At 39.7% G+C, this 16,095-nt stretch overlaps 1 protein-coding gene across 2 annotated transcripts in view; it reads left to right on the forward strand.

The window, feature by feature from the left end:
• The window catches only part of KATNAL2 (katanin catalytic subunit A1 like 2), a 104,633-nt gene that overhangs the window by 41,225 nt on the left and 47,313 nt on the right, over positions 1 to 16,095 (forward strand). For both annotated transcript variants that reach the window (XM_055416820.2, XM_055416826.2), the window contains exons 2-4: positions 10,235 to 10,305; positions 13,901 to 14,067; positions 15,597 to 15,639. In XM_055416820.2, coding sequence (XP_055272795.2) covers positions 10,235 to 10,305; positions 13,901 to 14,067; positions 15,597 to 15,639 — 281 coding nt within the window. The remainder of the gene's footprint in view (positions 1 to 10,234; positions 10,306 to 13,900; positions 14,068 to 15,596; positions 15,640 to 16,095) is intronic.

The raw sequence follows: 16,095 nt of genomic DNA on the forward strand, positions 1-16,095 counted from the left end.
GACCTAGAGAACGGACTTGTGGACACAGCTGGGGATGGAGAGGCTAAGAGAAATTGCGAAAGTAACATTGACATATGTTCACTATGATGTGTGAGATAGATAACTGGCAGGAAACTGCTGGATAACACAGAGAGCCCAGCTGGTGCTCTGTGATGACCTCGAGGGGTGGAATGGGGAGAGAGAGAGGCTTTAGAGAGAGGGGATATGTAGAAAATTATGACTGATACATATTGATGTACAGCAGCAACCACCACAACATTGTAAAGCAATTATCCTCCAATAAAAAAGTTAATTATCCTCCAATAAAAGCAATTATCTTCCAATAAAAAAGCCCTTCCTTGTTAGTATAGTGGTGAGTATCTGCATCTGTCATGTGGGAGACGGGGGTTTGGTTCTCCGACAGGGAGGCTGTATACATTTAAAGGACTTCACTGTAGCTCAAACAGTAAAGAATCTGCCTGCGATGCAGGAGACCAGGGTTCGATCCCTGGGTTGGGAAGATCCTCTGGAGAAGGGAATGGCAATCCACTCCAGTGTTCTTGCCTGGAGAATTCGATGGACAGAGAAGCCTGGCGGGTTAGTTTGTGGGGTCGCAGAGTCAGATATGACTAAGGGACTAACACAAAAAAGTTGTGTGTGTTAAAAGAATGTATCACACAATGTTTATTCATTCTCTTAGTAATAGACTCTTCAGTTCATTAAAATGTGATCATGAATAAATATTTTTGAATATTAAAAAGTGTGAAAACTATCTACAGTGTTTTTTTTAAGGATGTATGGTAGGCTTCCCTGATAGCTCAGTTGGTAAAGAATCCTCCTACAATGCAGGAGACCCTTTTTCAATTCCTGGGTCAGGAAGATCCCCTGGAGAAGGGAAAGGCTACCCACTCCAGTATTCTGGCCTGGAGAATTCCATGGGGCCGCAAAGAGTCGGACACGACTTTGTGATGTTCACTTTCACATAGTTGGTAAAACCATAAAAAGGGAATGCTGAGCATAACAATTGGGATGGAAGTTACCTCTGGTGGGAGGAGGGGAAACGCCTGAAAGGAACAGTGAGGGAGTTTCTAAGACACAGAATGTGCTCTGGGCTTTAACCAGGGTGAAGCCTGTTGTTATTATTAAAAAGGAATGGATGTTTTATACTCTTCTATATGAATTATATATTCATAATAACAGATAAAAACATAGCAAAGATTACAGTAATTCCCTTCTTGATTCTTTATCTTGCCTTGGTAAGTTGCTTTCCAGTTTTTTAACTCACCTTGATGCTACAGATTTCTTCAAGGACAGAGGGGGAGATGTACCCAGGGGCATTTTTTAAGGATGGACTGTCATCTGCTTTTAAAACTCTCTTAATGTTATCAGATCTGTCCCTGAGGGCAAATTTGGAGTTTAGAAACAATCAAAGCTGCTAATAAAGTGTGTTCTTAAATTTGATGAGGCCCAACTTCAAACCTTGAGAATATATGCAGATCAGGAAGCAACAGTTAGAACTGGACATGGAACAACAGACTGGTTCCAAATAGGAAAAGGAGTACATCAAGGCTGTATATTGTCACCCTGCTTATTTAACTTATATGCAGAGTACATCATGAGGAATGCTGGGCTGGAAGAAGCACAAGCTGGAATCAAGATTGCCGGGAGAAATATCAATAACCTCAGATATGCAGATGACACCACCCTTTGGCAGAAAGTGAAGAGGAACTCAAAAGCCTCTTGATGAAAGTGAAAGAGGAGACTGAAAAAGTTGGCTTAAGGCTCAACATTCAGAAAACTAAGATCATGGCATCTGGTCCCATCACTTCATGGGAAGTAGATGGGGAAACAGTGGAAACAGTGTCAGACTTTATTTTTTTGGGCTCCAAAATCACTGCAGATGGTGATTGCAGCCATGAAATTAAAAGATGCTTACTTCTTGGAAGGAAAGTTATGACCAACCTAGACAGCATATTAAAAAGCAGAGACGTTACTTTGCCAACCAAGGTCTGTCTAGTCAAGGCTATGGTTTTTCCAGTGGCCATGTATGGATGTGAGAGTTGGACTGTGAAGAAAGCTGAGCGCCGAAGAATTGATGCTTTTGAACTGTGGTGTTGGAGAAGACTCTTGAGAGTCCCTTGGACTGCAAGGAGATCCAACCAGTCCGTTCTAAAGGAAATCAATCCTGGGTGTTCATTGGAAGGACTGATGCTAAAGCTGAAACTACAATACTTTGGCCACCTCATGCAACGAGTTGATTCACTGGAAAAGACTCTGATGCTAGGAGGGATTGGGGGCAGGAGGAGAAGGGGACAACAGAGAATAAGATGGCTGGATGGCATCACCGACTCGATGGAGGTGGGTTTGAGTGAACTCCGGGAGTTGGTGATGGACAGGGAGGCCTGGCGTGCTGTGATTCATGGGGTCGCAAAGAGTCGGGCATGACTGAGTGACTGAACTGAACTGAACTTCAAACAAGAGGACTCTCCAACAGCTGAGGGGTGATTAAGTTATGATGCTTTCTGTGTAGTCATTAAAACTTTTAATAACTGGGAAAAACATTTACAAAGTATTTTTAAGGAAAAAACACAGCTTATCAAAAGAAGAGAAGCCTATTTTGTAAGAAGATGGAAAGAATGTAACCAAAATGTCTAATTTTTTTTCTTGTGCATTTATGCATTGTTCCATTTTTCTACAGGGCCACATATTATTTTTGTAAATGTGGGCTAGGGGAGGATGAAGTGAAGTGAAGTCACTCAGTTGTGTCTTACTCCTTGGGACCCCATGGACTGTAGCCCACTAGGTTCCACGATCCATAGGATTTTTTCAGGCAAGAGTACTGGAGTGGGTTGCCATTTCCTTCTCCAGGGGATCTTCCCGACCCAGGGATCAAACTCAGGTCTCCTGCATTGCAGGCAGATGCTTTACCATCTGAGCTAACACGGATGAATCTACATTGAAGATAATTTTAAAAGAAGAGTTTCAGAAATGTTTTGAGCAATGGAATAAAAGCATGACCTACTAAGGTGACTACTTTGAAGGGTGACTCCATTTAAATATATTGAGTTGGCCAAAATTTTCCTTCAATTTTAAAGTAAAAATAAAAGACCTATTTTTCATTTTCACCAGGAACTTTATTGAACAATGTACTTACTGTTTTCTTCCACTACCTTCTGCCATTTTCCAAACAACTTCATAATTCCATATTCCCAAAACTTTTTCTCTTTTTGCGCAAAGAACTCTTCTAGGTGCTTTTTACAGTTCTAGGGAATTGAATTTTTTTCCATTAAGGGAATTTTGTAAAGACCAAAATAAGTGGAAATCCAAAGGTACAATGTTTGGTGAATACCTTGGATGAATCAGAACTTCCCAGCCAGGTTTTTTTTTTTTGTTGTTGTTATATTTATGTTTATTAAAAACTGCTACAAACAAAGCCTGTACAAAAAACTTGAACATCCAGCCCTGTGAAAAGTAAGCTCCAGCAACATTATCGCTTAGGACTTCACATTCCTCTGCCTTGGCCTCATAGTCTTCCTCTGTCACCTATCCGTCTTCCTGCCCCGCTATGAAATAGTAGTCTTGAGAGACATTATCGCCTAGGACCCCCTCTTCCTCGGCCTCGGCCTCTTCCTGCAACAGCTTCCCTTTTCTTAGACTTCACCTTTGGTTCCACATCCACAAGCAGTGTATCCAGAGGTAAGCTGTCTGGCAGAATAAAATACCGAATGTTATTGCCTCGAATACTCAGTGTTTCCAGCTGTACAGGTGCTCTGTTCTTCAGGGTCATTTTCACTGCTTTAAGATGTGTGTTCATACTGACATCTACACCTGTGATTGTTCCATGGACCTGTGTTCCATTCTTTAATTCAACGGTTACAGTTTCGTGACTCAATTTCATCAAAAATCTCACGAGCTTCATCCTAGCAGCGCCGTCACCCTTTCGGCCCGATAGTACACGAAATCCGATCATCGAGAGCCGAGGCAGGGCGTATGAATGGCCGGAAACACTTAGCTCTCGGGGCTCCGACGTGGAGACCGCCCTCAGCCAGGTTTTAATAGTTTTTGTCTGGTCATGAGAGAAATATGTGGTCTTTCGTTATGTTGATGGAAGATTGCGTGTTTTCCGTTGACTGATGCCGGACTCTCTTTGTTGAGTGCTGCTTTCAGTTGGTCTAATTGGGAGCAGTACTTGGAGTTAATAGGTTTTCGGCAAGGAGCTCTTAATAAAGGACTCCCTTCCAATCCCACCATATACACAACAGCACCTTCTTTGGTTGAAGATTGGCTTTTGGTATGGTAGAGGGTGGTTCATTTCACTTGCCCCACGATCTCTTCCGTTTTACGTTATTGTACAGTATCCACATTTCATTGCCCGTCACAGTTTGTTTTTTAAAATGGACAGTTTTCATTACATTTAAGTAGAGAATTGCATGCAGAAATATCGTCAAGAAGGTTTTTTTTCACTTGACTTATGTGGAACCCAATCATCAAAGTGATTAACATAACCAAGCTGGTGCAAATCAGTTTCAACGCTTGATTTGGATATTTTGAGTATATCAGCTGTCTCCTGCGTGATATAACATTGATTGTTCCCAATTAATGTCTTGATTTGATCTCTATCAACTTCAACTGGTCTACTGGACTGTGGAGCATCGTCTAGGTAAAAACTCCACAAAGCACTTTTGACATGTTATTTCACCTTCTCCAAACACTTCAAAAATCTTTTTTCTGTGTGTTTCAGTTGAGTTTTTAACCTTTCTCAAAATAATAAAGCATAATGTGCCAAAAATGTTGCTTTTTTCTTCCATCTTCAATATTAAAATGGGCTACACAAAAATTCACCAATTTTGATGCTTTTAAAAAAAAATTCCACACTGATATGACCGCTGTTAAAATATAATCTGACAAAATTGTTTCCAATGAAGTTAAAGACAACTGAATTATCTAGATCCATTTTACAGAAAAAAAAGAATGAACTTTTTGACCAACCCAATATTAGATCTGATATATTTGTTTAAAAATCAATTCATATTAAATTTTTTTTTAAAGACCAGTTTTGGGTTCACAGCAAAATTGAGTGGAAAGTTCAGAGAATTCCCGTATATCTCCCACCTCACGTGTCCACAACTCCTGTATTACCAATAATCTTGCATCAGATGAATCTACATTGACATGTCTTTATAACTCAAAGTACATAGTTTGCATTGCATTAAAAGTCACTTTTGGTGCACACTATAGATTTTGACAACGTGGCTACCTTTATAGTATCATGTAGAATAGTTCACTGCTCTGAAATCCTCTGTGTTCTGCCTCCCTCTCTCTTCCCACCGCTGATCTTCTTATTGTCTTCATAGTTTAGCTTTTTTTCCAGAATGTCATATAAGTGAAATCATACAATATGAAACTGTTAATATAAATAATCAATAAACAGTCTATAATAGGAATTAAGTGGAAGTGTTAGTTGCTCAGTCGTGTCCGACTCTTTGCGACCCCATGGACTATAGCCCTCCAGGTTCCTCTGTCCATGGGTTTTTCCGGGCAAGAATACTGGAGTGGATTGCCATTTCTTTCTCCAGGGGATTTTCCCAACTCAGGGATCGAATCCTGGTCTCCTGCATTGTAGGCAGATTCTTTACTGTGTGAGCCACCTTGCCAATCCCATAATAAGAGTAGAGAATGTTTATTTGAGCCAAACCAAGGACTATAGCCTGGGAGACACAGAAGCAAGAAGCATTTGAATTATGTTCTGCAGGATTACAAAATGGGGCAGACTTTTAAAGGCAAAAACTGGAAGGTTACAACTAGTTATATGAGCTGTTTATCAAGAATAACTGGAGCTGGAAAGAATTAAGTGTGCTTGTGGAGTAAGGATTGGTTGGGGTCCAAATGGTTGCAGCTGCTAGCAGATACTGGTTTGAGGATAGCTAGTGGTGTCCTTGAGTCTGATACTGTTCAGAAATTCAAGTTCTTAGTAATGTAGAACCTGTCTGAAACCACATTCACAATGGCCACCAGGCTCCATTTTGGATGCTTGAACCGCAGTTACTCCATTTTCATTTTTAAAAGCATTCTTTTCTTTAATGGTTAAACCAGATGTACAGTTTATATTTGATAGGCTACAGACTGGCTATTCTAGACTAAGCCAAATCATGTGTTAGTCAGAATGACTTCTCCATAACTCAATATTTGAAAGTTTCTTCCATCGTTACCTTTTCAGATTGGCTTCTTTCACTTAGTAATATGAATGTTTCCTTCATGCCTTTTTATGGCTTTTTTATTTTTAGTACTGATATTCCATTGTGTAGATGTACTGTACTTTATTGATTCACATACTGAAAGGGTATTTTGGTTGTTTCTGGAAATTATGAATAAAGCTGCATCGGCAGCTTCAGAGTGAAAGTTTGTGTGTAGATGTGTTTTTAACTCTTTGGAGTAAATTCCAAGGAGCATGACAGCTGGATCATATGGTAAGTGTGTGTTTAGTTTTGTGAGAAACCACCAAACTGCCTTCCAAAGTGGCAGTACCATTCTGTATTCCCACCATCAGTGAACGGAGTTCCCATGGCTCTTCCAGTATTAGTGGTGTTAGTGTTTTGGATTTTCACCATTCTAAGAGGTGTGCAGTGCTATCTTGTTTTAATTTGCCACTCCTTGATGACATATGTTGTTGAGCATCTTTTCATATATTTGTTTAGTCCATCCATATATCTTCTTTTGTGAGGTGTTTGTTCATTATTTTTTGCCCATTTTCAATTGTATTTTTTGTTTTCTTATTGTTGAGTTTTAGGAGCTCTTTGTGTATTTTTAATTATAGTTCTTTATCAAATGTGTCATTTGTAAATATTTTCTCCCAGTTTAAATCACTATTTTTTGTGTTAAATATTTGATTACTTCAAGGATTATAATTTTCCTTTAATCTCCTTTTCTTTTAGACTTCTGGGGAATTTTGCTTTATTTATTTCACCCTGAATTCAAAGGAAAAAGTTTAACTGAAAATATAGCAGCAAAGTATGTATAAACTGGGTGATAAAATGCAAATTAATTTTTTAAAAAAGCAATAATGATCTTTGAATGGCAGAAAGCAAATTTTGGTTGAAAAGGTGGTACTATGAATCCTTCACAAGGTCTTTGAAACACAAGTTGCTTTATTTTCTGTATTTTCTGGCAATCTGAATAAAAACTTATCACCTTAAGCAACAAAACTTTATTTGAATCATTTTGGGTGGATATCTTTATAAAATAGTGTTTTACTTGCCTACATAAACAGTAAATATTGAACATAACTGACTTTGAATCATAAGAGCATAGTGTATTCAAAAAACAAGAACAAGATGTTTTGAAAAAGGAACATCAGAGCATAAGAACAAGCTTTTGAAAATTAAAAATGTTATTGTCTAAATAAATTCTGTAGAATGGTTTAAAAACAAGGCCAAGGAAATTGCCCAGAGAATAGAAAAGAAAGAGACTAAACAATGGGACACTAAAGGGAAAAAAAAAAATCTTATAAAACATGCATACAGGTACATAAAAATCAAATAGTACTATAGTACTATATTTTAAATTTCTTTTTCATTGTGATAAAATATGCATTACATAAATTTTACCATTTTTGACTATTTTTTAAAGGTGTATTTATCAGTTTTTGGCGGTACTGGGTCTTCATTGCTGCATGTGGGCTTTCCTCGGTTGCAGCAAGTGGGGGCTCCTCCTCGTTGAGGAGTTTAGGCTTCTCACTGCAGTGGCCTCCCCTGTGCAGGCCACGTTTCGGTAGTTGCTGGGCGTGGGCTCTAGAGCGTAGGCTGAATAGTTGTGGTACAAAGGCTTAGTAGACCCTCGGCATGTGGGATCTTCTCAGACCAGGGGTCGAACCCACGTCCCCTGCATTGGCAGGCAGAATCTTTTTAACTCTGGTGTTCTGAAATTACACAACTTTATTTATGCCAGCCTTTTTCCATTCGCTGTGCTTGCCATTGTCAAACCAGACATTCTCATGCTTCCATTCTAAAATAAAATGTCTTTTATTATTTCTTTGATAAATTATTCCCCTATGCTTTCTCCAGTTTATTTTTAAGAACCTCTATTAACAGGGCATAACCTGGATTGATTTAAGATTTTTTCCCCTATAATGTCCCGTTTTTTGGTCTTTTTTTTTTTTTTAATATTTTCTGGGCAGTTTTCTTGGCCTTGTCTTTAAACCATTCTACAGAATTTATTTAGACAATAATATTTTTAACTTCCAAGAGCTTGTTCTTATTCTCTGTCCCTTTTTCAAGAGTTGGCTTAAGACTAAATATTAAAAAAAACTAAGGTCATGGCATCTGGCCACATTACTGCATAGAAGGGGAAAAGGTGGAAATAGTGAGAGATTTCCTCTTCTTGGGTTCCAAAATCACTGGGGACAATGACTGCAGCCATGAAATCAGAAGACGATTGCTTCTTGGCAGGAAAGCCATGACAAACCTAGATAGTGCATTGAAAAGCAGAGACATTATTCTGCCAACAAAGATCTGGATACTCAAGGCTATGGTCTTCCCAGTGGTCACGTATGGTTGTGAGAGCTGGACCATAAAGAAGGCAGACTGCCAAAGAATTGATGCCTTTGAACTGTGGTGCTGGAGAAGACTCCTGAAAGTCCCTTGGACAGCAAAGGGATCAAACCAGTCAATCTTTTTTTTTTTTTTTCCAAACCAGTCAATCTTAAGGGAGATCAATCCTAAATATTCACTGGAAGGACTGATGCTGAAGCTGAAGCTCCAGTATTTTGGTCATCTGATGTGAACAGATGACTCATTGGGAAAGATCCTGATGCTGAGAAAGATTGAGGGCAGAGGAAGAGAGTGTCAGTGGATGAGATGGCTGGAGGGCATCACCAATGCAATGAACATGAACTTGGGCAAACTCTGGGAGATGGTGAGGCCTGGAGTGTGGCAGTCCATGGGGTCTCAAAGAGTCGGACACGATTGGGTGACTGAACAACAACAATGCATGTTTCAATTTTATTACATTAATTTTTAGGAAGTTTGGATGAATGCCTGAGAAGTTTCTGTGTGTCATCATCGTGTTTGTGCCTAGATTTTATGATATAATTTGGGCCACTTGGGCCTTTCTTGCTTTTATCCAGTTCTTACCTCTGTTCTCTTTAGATAAAGATAAGCATTTTCAAATAAGGGAAGTATTAGTGAAAGTAAATATTTTATGAATACATTTTAAGGGAATGTGAGATACCAGATAATGTAATTGATATTGATAATGGAAAGGTTGGGGGCGGGAGGAGAAGGGGACGACGGAGAATGAGATGGCTGGATGGCATCACTGACTCTGTGGACATGAGTTTGAGTGAACTCCGGGAGTTGGTGATGGACAGGGAGGCCTGGCGTACTGTGATTCATGGGGTCGCGGAGAGTCGGACTCGACTGAGCGACTGAACTGAACTGAACTGAACTGAACTGAATGCACATTAATACTATGAATAAAAGTACAGCTTCATTCAGTTTGAATAAGGACATTGTTAGTTGGGAATGTCACCTTTATGGCCCCTGCTACTCAAGAAGATATTCTAAATGCCAGGGTAGGGTTCTCCTGAGTGGTTTGTTGGAGCTTATCTCCAAATTTAAAAAAAAATTATTTATTTTTAATTGAAGGATAATTGATTTACAATAGTGTGTTGGTTTCTACCAAACATCATCTCCATGTTTGTGAAGGGTGGGATTCTGGGTGAATTTAAGGGCTTCCCTGGTGGCTCAGTGGTAAAGAATCTGCCTGCCAATGCAGGAGATGCGGGTTTGATCCCTGAGTCTCAAATATCCCCTGGAGAAGGAAGTAGCAATCCACTCCAGTATTTTTGCCTGGGAAATCTCATGGACAGAGGAGACTGGCCAACTACAGTTCGTAGGGTTGCAAAAGAGTTTATCTTTTAACATCACTTTGCTTCACCTGGTCCAAATGTGTGTGTATTTGTTCCTTTAGTGATAAGCAATAAAATGCCAATTAGTTTGGTAGTAAGAAGTGAGCTAGTCAAGTGCAATCCCAATTGAGATCATTGTACCTTCAGTTTACAATTGAGAAGGCAGCTCTGAGAAGAAAATAACAATGGAAAAACAACTTTATATATCCTTGGAGACCACAAACTACCTTGCAGCCGTTCAGTTATGCTTCTTGCTTTTGACAGGTTACAATTACCTTCAAGGGTTTACTGCTATACAAGGAATGTTATATTTTATTGTCATCCCATCTGCATTTTCTTTTTTGTTCACAGTGCGAGGTGAGGACAGAAGCACGGCGAAAAAATCTTCTGATTTTGATTTTGCATTACTTAACACAAGAAGGGTATGTTACATTACAGATATTTACAGAGATGATTCCTCTCTTTCCCTGACCTCTGCTTTTCCAGATACACACTTTGGAAAGCAATTAATAAGTTTATTTTTTAGAGCAGTTTTCTATTTACTGAAAAGTTGAGCAGAAATTTCTGGTATATGGGCGAGAACTCCCATATATGAGCAATCCCCCGCCCTGCCTTGTGTCCCCGGTTACAGCTTACATTGGTGTGGTATGTTTATTGCACTTGATGAGTCGATATTGATATATTATTATTGAAGTCTGTAGTTTACGTCAGAGTTCACTTTTGTTTCGTATCGTCACATATTTTTATTGTCTCATTTGTCCAGATATTTTTCACATTGTGCATTTACAAACATTTTATTAACAAACTACCCAGTTCATGGGATACTTGCCCTTTCCCATTCAGGTTTGAAGATGGTATAGGCTTTTTAATAAGATCTCTGAAGTCCCACTGCTGGCACACAAAGATAACTTTCTTACTCCTCAGTTTTCCTTCCCTCAAAATAAAGGTTTTGCATTTACCTGGATGACTTGTACTTGACTCTCTTTCCTGAGGAAATTAGGAAGCATTTGAGTTTGGCCACCTACCTACATTTTAAGGGAATGTGAGATACCAGATAATGTAATTGACACTGATAATGCGACTGAACTGAACTGAAGCTTGGCAAATATTGGGTTAAACTGGGTTAAACAGGCTCCTTTATTTCCTGACTTCTCAGATCTTCTAATCTACATACAATGGGAATATCTGTGCTGAAGTCACAGTATTCAGGGCTTTGCAAACCAATTTGGCCAAGGAACTCATTTTTCCTCAGGCCATCGTTAGGGACTAGTTTTTTCCTGGAACACTCTGAGAAATGCTGCCTGCACAGATTCACTGACCCTTATAAACCTGAATTCACCTTATAAGACCCCAACATCATGAGCATTGTATTCATAGATGCTTGATAAGTGTTATTTGAACACCCATTGAGGAACTTATTAGCTTGTAGATGGGTGAAATAATTGGAAAGAAAGACATGGCCATTCACACAGGTAATTACTGGATTTTTTTTTTGTATTCTAGAAACTGTATCAGAAAGGAGAACTGTAAAAACAAAAAGACAAAAGTCACATAGCTATCCTTTCTCCTGCAGGTGCTATTATGGCCTCAAGAACTGTTTACAAAGCAAGCATTTCCCCTTTCTGCCACGAGATGGCCTCTTGCATCTGTAATTGATAGAAGTTATGCTCAAGTTGATCATCTCCAGAGACCTGCTGGGAAAGGGAGAAATGAATGAATTATCAAGTTGAAAAATGTTTAAGGACATATTAGTGTCACGAAAGTAGACCTGCCTTTAACGAAAAGCTGAGAGGATTATTGATTTTTGTGTATTAAAATAAATAGAGAAAGCGTTGTAGGGAAGGCCATGTGAGCTGGTCTTGAAAGATGGATAAAACGTGGATAGACAGTTGTGATGGACAAGGACGTTTTAGACGGGCACAGAGCAAGCAGGGGCAGGGCATCAGTGAACCACTAGGTACACAAAGAGCAGAGATCAAACTCATGAGGGAGAGTTAGTGAGAGCGGACAGTGAGGGGTTGTGGCTGCGGTTCCTCCAGCGCTTCACGTACACCTCCTCTGGCCCCAGTGCCTGTTACCAGCCTCTCCCTCGTCTCTTCTGCTGTGGCTTTCTCCTTACTGCTCGCACCTTTTTTAAAAGTCCTGTCCTGTCACTCTGTTGGTTAAGAACTTCCAGTAGCTCCTCCTACCAACTCTGTTAAACTCAGACCTCATTCAAGCCCAAACGGTGGAATAGGAACACACAGACATAGCTCTGGGGACTTCCCTGGTGGTCCAGTGGTTAAGACCTTGTGCTCCCAGTGCAGGGGGTACAAGTTCAATCCCTGGTAGGGAAGCTATGATCCCACATGCCCCATGGAATGGCAAAAAAAAAAAAAATCCTATTTTCCTGATCAATTAGTTTAGGAAATATGGGGCCTGCCATCATCTATTGTTATCATTTTTAAGCCAAAATTCTATGATCCTGGAAAGTGTTCAGAATGTGATGTCAGGAAAGCAATCTTTATATTCAGGCAATCTCTAATGTATGTTCCCATCTTTTTTTTTTTTTAAACGAGTGTACATATGTAAGTATATGTGTATTTAAGTCATTTTAAAAATGTTTGGAAAGAGAGAAAATGTTAACACTGTCTCTGAGTAGTGCAATTTTCTTTTGACTTATCTATATTTTCTAATTTTTTCTTAAATGAGCATGTGTTACATCATATTAAACAAAAAAAATTATAAAAATGGATTTCTTTTTTTTCTATGTAAAATGGGGATTAAGACAGGACAGAAGCCTGATGAGCCATTAGTAAGCATAGAAGCTGACTGACCTGATCAGTTCACGTTTGCAAATTCTTTAAAATAAGCAAGGTACTGGAAATTGTCATGGCGACCTCTTTTAAGAAAGTTTAGCCCTCTAACTGATCTGAATCTGGAACACAGAAGGAAGCATGATAAAAAAGGAAAGTTTTCTCCTCTATATGTTCCCAGGTTTGAAATCAAAGAGAAAGAACTCTAACTGGAGTCCTTAATCTGAGGTCTTTGGATGAGTTCCTGAAACTATATGCTAATTTGTACGTATTTGCATGTTTTTAAGGAGAGAGTTTTTGGTTTTAAAAGAGGTTGAGGACTCAGATTAAAACTAGAGAGTTTTTCCACTTTCAGAGGATTGTGAGACAGGGAGCTTGCTTTTATTGCTGAGGCCACTTAAGTCGGACAGCCTCACAACTGACCAGGTTAAAATGAGTGAGGAACCCATGGTGACGACACTGCATGCATACAGGGGAGCCTGGTGGTGTAATCTGTGATCGATGAAGAAATTATCAGAAACAATATGTCCAAGTAGATGACATTTTCTTATACTAAACTTCCTTAGTGATGTCAATCAACAGATTTTTGGAATCCCCTTCAGAGCACATGACATATTCTTTTGAGTTACTTCAATGATGGCAAGCCTTGCCTGTTGTGGTTAAACTGGGTTTTATCACTTGTCAAATGTTACCTGAAATGAATACTAGTAAATAAAGAAGTAAGCAAGTTGGGCAAAGAATCATCTTTGGCTAAACATGAATAAAAGTAAATTATAAGACATTTTCTTAGTTGATTTACTTATTTGACTTTTAAGTACTTCCAAAATATCTTTTTAATTTTTATTTATGTATTTACTTGGCCATGTTGTGTCTTAGATTGGGCACCTGGAATCTTCCATCTGCGTTGAGGCATGTGGGATCTTTAGTTGTGGCATCTAAACTCTTAGTTCCCTGACCAGGGATCAAAGCCAGGCCCCCTGCATTGGGAGTGCAAAGTCTTAGCTGCTGGACCACTAGGGAAGTCCCCAAAATGTTTTGAAACACAGTGTCTGGATATACTTAACCTGGAGCTCCTTACTATACAGGCAAACCTTGTATATTCTAGTTTTTGTTTAATGTACTCTTTAATATAAGCTTACTATTTGTATTGAGTTTCTTTGGACTTTGCCTTTATTCTCTTTACCTAGAGTTAATTTTTTTTTTTCTTTTGTGAAATGGCCAGATATATTGATGCAGCCAATACTTTGGAGCAAGAAACTAAAATGGGATTACGACGCTTTCAAGTTTGTGACAACGTTGATCTTGAAACCATTTTGATGGAATATGAGAGCTATTATTTTGTAAAATTTCAGAAATACCCCAAAATTGTCAAAAAGGCATCAGACACAGGTACATGGCTATGTTCTAGAAGTAAGGTGCTATCTCATCTTTAAGTTCTGTGTGTCTTCCTCATTTTATTCCCAGATAGAGGATGTTTCCCCCACCACCACCACTGAAAGAATAGACCAGAAGGATTCTGTAGCCTCTTTGAGATCCATTGCAGGCAATTTAAACATGATCGTCCGAACACTGTTGTCCCTTTTCGTTGTGTCGGCATTTGCTTGAGGACTGTATGATTTAGGGCAATGAAAGCAAAACCCCAATGTGTCATAGGTACTTTTTAGAAGATCAACATTACTTTCATTTCTTTAGAGATGGAAAGAGCTGTTGGAAGACTAATAAATGACAGAAGACTTTTTTCTTGTTGGGAAGACCTATTATCTATCTTGAAAATAACATGAAAATGAGTATTGGTGAGGCTAATAGCTCATGTATAGATAATGAAATGCTTTTGAAAGCCATCAATCCAGATAATGATCAATATAATGCAAAGACCCAGTATAGGTTAGCAGTCAAGGAGGCTGGCTGGAGGAAAGATCTAAAGTTAGGGCCCTGTGTTTTGTAGTGACATTGACTTAGAAGTCTGTAAGTGGGGGAAGTAATTATAAACCAAGGGAGATCATTGTCCTGTTTACAAGGCACTTGTTAAGCCACAGACTTTAACATTTCATGTAGGGACCAGGAAACCAAAAGGAACGTCAATTAAAAATAGCCAGGGCTGAATCACAGAGCTGGAAGGGGTCCGAGAGAGAGAAAGGTTTTATGTGCGCTCCCTTCCAGTACAGTGTCCATAGCACCACATCCTTGGCTGGTTTTTGGATCTGAGTTTTGGTAGAAAAAAGCAGAGACTCCTAATCACTGGGCCACCGGGACTGTTACTGACGACTTGGTTTTAATGCTAGTTCTAGCTTGGAACCATACTCTCCTGGGATATTGGACACAATGTCTTTAGTTTAAGGTAAACAGGCAGGGTATGACTGGTAAGTGTTCTATCCCCCAGAAAGTGAAAGTGTTAGTTGCTCAGTTGTGTCCAATTCTTTGGGACCCCATGGACTGTAGCCCGTCAGGCTCATCTTTTCATAGAATTCTCCAGGCAAGAATACTGGAGTGGGTGGCCATTCCCTTCTCCAGGGGTCTTCCTGACCCAAGGATTGAACCCAGGTCTCCTGCACTGCAGGCAGATTCTTTACCGTCTGAGCCATGTCCCAGGGACCACAGCAAAATAGTGTCAAGTTCATGAAAACTTAATGAAATGATAACTATAAAGCAGCCCACACTGGAGCTGCCACCGAGCGTGTGGTCTCCCAACATGTTTGATATCTTCTGAGGCCTTTGGGGTCTTTGTGTGGAAATGCTTGGGAAGCATGGGCTTCTTTCTCTTTGCTGGTAATTCCATTCCTCTCTAGATGAGAATAGCTTACAGTTTCTGCACGTAGCACACATTTTAAGAACAATGTAAAAGGACAGACATACCTGAAAAATCAGTTTCTCGTCAAAATTTAATTTTCCTTCTCCTCTTGCTATTTGTTTTGCCACAGCAGAAAACAATTTACCTCAAAGAAGTGGAGGGAAGACCAGAAGGTAAAGTAAATGGTAATTCATCTTGACCAACTCAACCCTTAAGAGTTTGTGGGATCTGTTTCCAGAAGATTCTCCAGTGCGGCTCCATGTCTGCCAAGCAGCAAATCAGACCATGGTCCTGTGACCTTGGGGGGCCAGCCATGGGCTCGCCTTATGTTACCGACAGCCAGGGCGTGGACCAATGTCTGTCGGCTCTCTGCTTTTACCACCAAGAACTGCGTCCGCTGATGCTTTGTCTTTCTAGGCTAGGTGGTATGAAAAGTATGGACCTCAGAGACCGAAAGATCCAGGTTCAATTCCTGGCTCTGCCACTTACAAGCTTGGAGCAAGAGTCTGACACATAGTGAGTTCCCAGAACATAGTAAACACCCCCCTAGAAATATTTTTCCTTTCAAATGGTAAGGGTCGTTTCTCTGTGTTCTCCAGGTCACAGGTCCTGAGAGTCTGGAGGGAATC

This window comes from Moschus berezovskii, chromosome 28 (genome assembly GCF_049115385.1).
Source record: "Moschus berezovskii isolate FMDL1 chromosome 28, NW_MosBer_1.0, whole genome shotgun sequence".
NCBI classification, from domain to species: Eukaryota; Metazoa; Chordata; class Mammalia; order Artiodactyla; family Moschidae; genus Moschus; species Moschus berezovskii.